This window comes from Brassica rapa, chromosome A09 (genome assembly GCF_000309985.2).
Source record: "Brassica rapa cultivar Chiifu-401-42 chromosome A09, CAAS_Brap_v3.01, whole genome shotgun sequence".
Classification (NCBI taxonomy): Eukaryota; Viridiplantae; Streptophyta; class Magnoliopsida; order Brassicales; family Brassicaceae; genus Brassica; species Brassica rapa.
In genome coordinates this window covers 9,532,218-9,538,820 of record NC_024803.2, presented here as the reverse complement: position 1 = coordinate 9,538,820, position 6,603 = coordinate 9,532,218, and the positions used below count along the sequence as shown (strand labels likewise).

Sequence of the window (6,603 nt, the reverse complement as noted above, 5' to 3'; positions counted from 1 at the left end):
ACTACTAATATTTAGAAAAAAACATATAAGTTGTATAAAATAAAATTTTAGTTATTATTATTTTCTATCAGTTTGTGATATAATTTTGTTAGAAATGAAATGACTACAGTATTTGGATATCCCAAAATAAATAGAGAAGAAGCCAAATGATCTCAGAATTGCTGGACACATGGCCTTACCTGTCAGGGTCTGTTTAATTCAATACATTGTCTCCCGAATATTATAATATTATTTTAGTAGCTAGCCGTTATTTATAATAAACTATGGCCTTGAATGAGAACTGCGGGTAAACAAGACGCACCCTACGGTCAAAAATTATGTCACCATTCACCTTGTTTTGTTTGATATTAATTGTTGCATATAAAAATAATTAAAATAAGAAATGTGACTGTAGCGGGATTGTTTTATGTCTGTACCGCACGTTGAGACAAAACTTGAGTAATAACGTGTGGTTTGTGATACTGTTGTCAACCAGTATATTAAAATTATTGTTTATTGTTATTAGTTAATTAAAAATGTAAAGAAAATATATGCAATAAACCTTTCTTATTTTCTATTTCACCTTTTAGACAATATTTAAAAAGTTAATAAATGATTGTGTTTTGCAACTTCACCAGTTTAATGTTTAAGAATAAAATAATTCATTACGGATTAAGGATGTATATTTCTATGTGTGTTTTAGTTTATAACTTTTTATAATTTATATCTTAAAAATCTCTCTTAAGAAATTAAAATACAATAAATTATTGGCTATAAAACTCAGAAATAACATATTTATATTTTAGATATATAAACTATTTTTTAAAAATAATATATATATATATATTAAAAATTATATTAGTATTACTCATTTTGTTGTTTATAAAATATAAATATATTATGTATCCCGCAGTTACACTATTCATTACACAAGTCGCCATTCACATTTTGTTTTAAACCGCTTCTTTTAGACGAACCGCACTTGTCCCGCAATATACGTTTTTCTAACACAAACCGCACACAAACCGCACCGCACTAGCTAATCCGCTTGTCCCGCCCCGCTCAACCCGCTGTTACCATTCGGAGCCTATATGATCTGACAAAGAAAATTAAATAATCTGACACGTAATTTTGTTTTACTTAAAATGTTTTTTCTTAATCCATCCATTTTGAAATGATATAATCCTCTTTCAGCAAGAATGATTAAAACGTCAGTTTAGCAAAATCGGAATGATGCATAATTAGAAAACTTAGCTTGACCCTGTGGCCTGTGGGCCTGTCCAAGGATGACACGTTTAAATCCGTAACTAAACCAACAATTTTGAAAACCTTACTACAAAATTGATTTAAAATATAAAAGGTTTATACTTATACCACACTTTTTTCCTTATATGGAAATAGTTTATAGTAACAGTAATACTTATGGATAAAGTTTTTGAACTAAAGTGGTTGTTTTTTTTTTTTTTGTCAACAAAGTGGTTGTTTTATAACACTCTCAACTGATCTTAAATATCGTTTATGTCTTCAGCTGAATCCCTACGGTAATTTATCATATATAGGAAAAAAAAATAGACGTGTTATGTATGATACACATTATAGCTCTCAACTCACAAGATTAGTGAACATGGCAGACAACAATCAAATTAATCTTCGTTGTTATAAATTTTCGAAAATCGTGAGTTAAAAAAAACGCTAAATCTTTTCTATTTCAGTTGTCTTCACTTTTCATTTAAATTAATTTTAATTGTTTGTTTTTCTTATCATAATATTTGTGTTTAATACTATGTATCTTCTGTTCATGTAATAAGTGTTACACTCCGACTAAAAGACTTAGTGTGGTCAAATTTCTCTTTTCAGATTAGCTGATTTGAAACTGAAAGCGTGTTGCCCTAAAAGTAGTTATCCTAGTTTTTTTTACTCGAACGTGGTGTCATATGTAACTACAAATGGAATTCAGTGTGATTGTTCCTTCCATACAGAAGTAGTATAAGGGTTTAAGTGGAACAATGCCCTAGTCCTATATTAGCATTTGACTATGTTTTGGTTAATTGGTTTAAGACATTTGCTAATCTTCATTGCCAATGTTACTAATATAGTAATGCAGGTGAAGCGAGTTTTCTTCATTTGTGGTATCTTTACGCTGGATTTTGTAGAATGCTGGTTGTTAGTAGCTAAAGATATTTAAAGATATGTTAAAAAAAAGATATTTAAAGATTGGAACTTCCGATTTAATTTCTCTTGAAATTGTATTATTATGTGCTTCTTTTTTTGAGAAATTATATTATGCTGTTGTTGTTTTCAACTCTTTTAATTCCACTTATTTTAGAGTTAGAAGGAACAAGTTAATCTTCTTAATTCACATTGCTTTACTTTTCTGGAACGTTGTATCATAAACTTCACATAGACTTCTCTCTTAGAATTCACATTTCACGTTGATGTTTTGCCTCCTATAAGTTTGCATTTTTAGACATATTAATGCGCTTAGATTGCGATTTTCGTGTTCTTCTGTGTTTTCTTATTTTTAAACAGACAGAGGAACTCTTCCCCAAATATCTCACGAGGAAGCGCTTTATTTAGAATATATGGTGATAATACTAGAGATGGTGTAGTAACAGCTAGTCTAAGCTTTTCTTACAATGCACAGAGCGTTTTGTATAATGAGTTAAAGAAATTCATTTGTAGCTTAAAACAGAGGAATGCTTACCAACAACATGTGTTAATTAGTACTCTACAATGAATTATATTTGAAGATATGTTATATATATATATATATATAACGTAATATACGTTGCAACAGACATGCATCCAAGTTTTTGTTCCGTGGCCACGACTTTTTTGAAATCACCAGTTGTGATTCCGTGTCCTTTTGAGTTATTAAACAATTTTTGATTGAATTATCGATAGACGCGTTTTGTAGGTCTGTGACGGGTTATTATATTTTGAGAGAGAATCTTTGGGGACATGCATCCAAGCTATATAGTTAAGTCGGTGACGGTGGCTCTATCTATGGCCGCGTAATTAAAGGTCAGTCTCTTGTCTCCTCTGTATTTTCCTCGACGTGCCAACTTGTCATTAATCAATACAAATAATACATAAACAAATAGAAAGATACGACTTCTGAAATCATTTCTGACTGTTTTTATAAAGAAGCACATGGAGATCTTAGATGTCACAACTAGTGAGGTGGGTCTCTCTTGTCCCATGTTCTAACATTATTCTTTCTCTCCCTCTTAAAACTTTTCAATTTTCATGTTTTGAGTTTTCAAACTTTTGAAAACAAAGAACAATGTTGTTGTTACCTTCTCTTCGTCCCTTCTTCTTCCTCTTCATCTTGTTCTCCGCTTGTTTCTTGCATACAAGAGCTCAAGAAGGCCAAGGTGATATAAGTAGTGACAATATCAAGGTTGACCCGAGTCTCAAGTTCGAGAACCCGAGTCTTCGTCAAGCCTACATTGCTCTTCAATCATGGAAACAAGCTATTTTCTCTGACCCTTTTAACTTCACAGCTAACTGGAATGGCTCGGATGTTTGCTCTTACAATGGTGTCTACTGTGCTCCTTCCCCTTCTCGTCCGAAGACCCGAGTCGTTGCGGGTATTGATCTTAACCATGCCGATATGGCTGGTTATTTACCTCCTGAGCTCGGTCTTCTCACTGATCTTGCTCTCTTCCATCTCAACTCGAACCGGTTCTGTGGAACAGTCCCTACCACGTTTAAACGCATGAAGCTTCTCTACGAGCTTGATTTGAGTAACAACCGTTTTGTAGGGAAGTTCCCTATAGTTGTCTTGTCCTTGCCTTCCCTTAAGTTCTTGGATCTCCGTTACAACGAGTTTGAAGGTGTTATACCGTCCAAGCTTTTCGATAAAGAGCTTGACGCCATATTCTTGAACCATAACCGGTTTCGGTTTGGGATACCGGAAAACATGGGAAACTCTCCGGTTTCCGCTTTGGTTCTTGCTGATAACGATCTTGGAGGTTGCATACCGGGAAGTATTGGTCTAATGGGGAAGACCCTTAACGAGATCATCCTCTCTAATGATAACTTAACCGGTTGCTTACCACCACAGATTGGAAATCTTAAGAATGTGACGGTTTTCGACGTCAGCTTTAACCGGTTAAGCGGTCCGTTACCGTCCAGCGTTGGAAACATGAAGAGCTTGGAGCAGCTCAATGTTGCTAACAATAGGTTCACTGGAGTTATCCCAAGCAGCATTTGTCAGCTCTCAAACCTTGAGAACTTCACTTACTCTTCCAACTTCTTCACCGGTGATGCTCCGAGATGTGCGGCTCTTTCGGGAGACAACGTGGCGGTTAATGGATCGATGAACTGTATCGCCGGTAAAGAACGTCAAAGATCAGCTAAAGAGTGTTCTTCTCCAGCCTCACGCCCTGTTGATTGCAACAAATTTGGATGCAATAATATTTTCTCTCCTCCTCCGTCTTTTAGGATGTCGCCCACCGTCCGAGTACTTCCTCCACCACCTCCGTCTTCCAAGATGTCGCCTACTTTTAGAGCAACACCGCCACCGCCTCCGTCTTCTAAGATGTCGCCTACTTTTAGAGCAACACCTCCACCGCCTTCTTCTAAGATGTCGCCTTCTGTCAAGGCCTATCCTCCTCCCCCGCCTAAGTATGAGCCATCTCCGCCTCCTCCACCTTCTTCCGGAATGTCGCCTACTGTTAGAGCATACCCTCCACCACCACCACCATCTCCTCCTCCGCCATATATTTACTCATCCCCACCACCACCACCACCATCACCTCCGCCACCATCTCCTCCTCCACCATATATCTACTCATCTCCACCACCTCCTCCACCATCTCCAACCTACGTCTATTCATCTCCACCACCTCCACCTGTAGAATACTATCCACCCACAACGCAAAGTCCACCACCACAATATTGGCAAACTCCTTCACCAAGTGAACCCTATCCATCACCTTCACCACCTTACTATCAATACAACTCTCCTCCGCCACCGCCTACTTCCTACACCGTTCAATCTCCACCGCCACCACCACCCGTTGACTGCCCACCAGTAACAAATTCTCCCCCTCCACCACCGGTCTACTATACACCGGTAATACAAAGCCCGCCACCTCCACCACCGGTTTACTACACGCCGGTAACACATAGCCCTCCACCACCACCACCAATGTACTATCCCCCGGTAACACAAAGTCCTCCTCCTCCACCACCGGTGTACTATCCGCCAGTAGCAAGCCCTCCTCCACCACCGGTATACTATCCGCCCGTAACACAAAGTCCACCACCGCCACCACCTGTGTATTATCCTCCAGTAACACAAAGTCCACCACCACCTCCACCCGTGTATTATCCCCCGGTAACACAAAGTCCACCACCACCACCACCACCACCGGTATATTATCCTCCGGTAACACAAAGTCCTCCACCGCCACCACCAGTTTACTATCCACCAGTAACACAAAGTCCTCCACCTCCACCGCCGGTTGAGTACCATCCTCCAGCAACTCCAAACCACTCTCGACCACCACCACCACATAAGGGATGCAAAGACGGTCCAAGTAACGAACATCACTACCAAACACCAACACCACCTTCTCCACCGCCTCCATCTTACGACGACACGCCTCTACCGCCAATTCACGGTGTCTCTTACGCCTCTCCTCCTCCACCATCAATCCCATACTACTAAGTTTAAACAATGCATTAACTAGTAGTCAACGCAGACGCTAGTCACAATGATCAAATTCTTTTGGCTTCATACCTATTTGTGTGTTTTTGGTTGATAAGAGACATTTGAGTTATTCTTTTTCCCCATGAATATTTTGTTCTTTATATTTCTTGATTAAATAGAGAATGGAGTATATATTTTCGGTTTTATAATTGGTTACCCATCATATATGTATTTTCTTCGATAAATGTTCAGTATAAATAAAAATTCATTTCACAAAAACCTTTTATTGCTTAATAAAATTGGGGAATTTTCGTGTTTACCACATTGTTAATATCATTATTCATGTTTACCACCACTAAAGAGATATTTTCAAAAATATATTATTCATTAAAAAGCAATATACTCTTATACCTTTGCTCCATATGTATATAATAAATAATAATTTAAATAAAAATAAAATATTTTTTTCAAAAAAACTTTTATTATTTTTCAAAAAAACTTTTTATTTTTTTTCAAATTTTCTTTTTGAAATTCGAAAATTATTTTTGAAACTATTTTTATTTTTTATTTTTTATTTTTTATTTTTTATTTTTGAATTTAGATATTTATTTATATATTTATTATAATCCTAAAACTTTACCCTAAAACCCTCAACTTTAAACTCTAAGGCCTCGATTGGTAGAGCTGATTGCAAAGTAGTAGCAGTATGCTACAAAATCAATATGCTTTCATAAATGGAATTAATATTGTGATTGGTAGAGCTGTAAATGATTTATATATAAAATTAATAAATTATATAATTAGTTTTTTTGAATAATATAAATATGTTACATTTATAACAAATATATTTTAATTTCTATATTTTTATCGAAAATAATAAATTCTATTATATTTAATTATATTTTAAATGCAAAATAATTTTATTGAATTAATTTTTAAAAAAATATTTTTAAAATTTTCAT

The 6,603-nt window shown here is 35.9% G+C and overlaps 1 protein-coding gene across 3 annotated transcripts; it reads left to right on the top strand.

Moving 5' to 3' along the window:
• The first annotated feature begins 308 nt into the window (after positions 1–308).
• LOC103838394 (leucine-rich repeat extensin-like protein 2) lies at positions 309–5,920 on the top strand. Of its 3 annotated transcripts, none has more exons than XM_033279127.1 (2): positions 309–4,787; positions 4,830–5,920. In XM_033279127.1, exons 1-2 carry the CDS (start codon positions 3,266–3,268, stop codon positions 5,657–5,659), a joined length of 2,352 nt encoding a protein of 783 aa, XP_033135018.1. In that variant the 5' UTR covers positions 309–3,265; the 3' UTR covers positions 5,660–5,920. The 3 variants fall into 3 exon arrangements, with proteins under 3 accessions (XP_033135018.1, XP_033135019.1, XP_009113077.2); XM_033279128.1 differs by having other exon boundaries at positions 309–5,042; positions 5,217–5,920; XM_009114829.3 differs by having other exon boundaries at positions 309–5,920.
• The last annotated feature ends 683 nt before the right edge of the window (positions 5,921–6,603 follow it).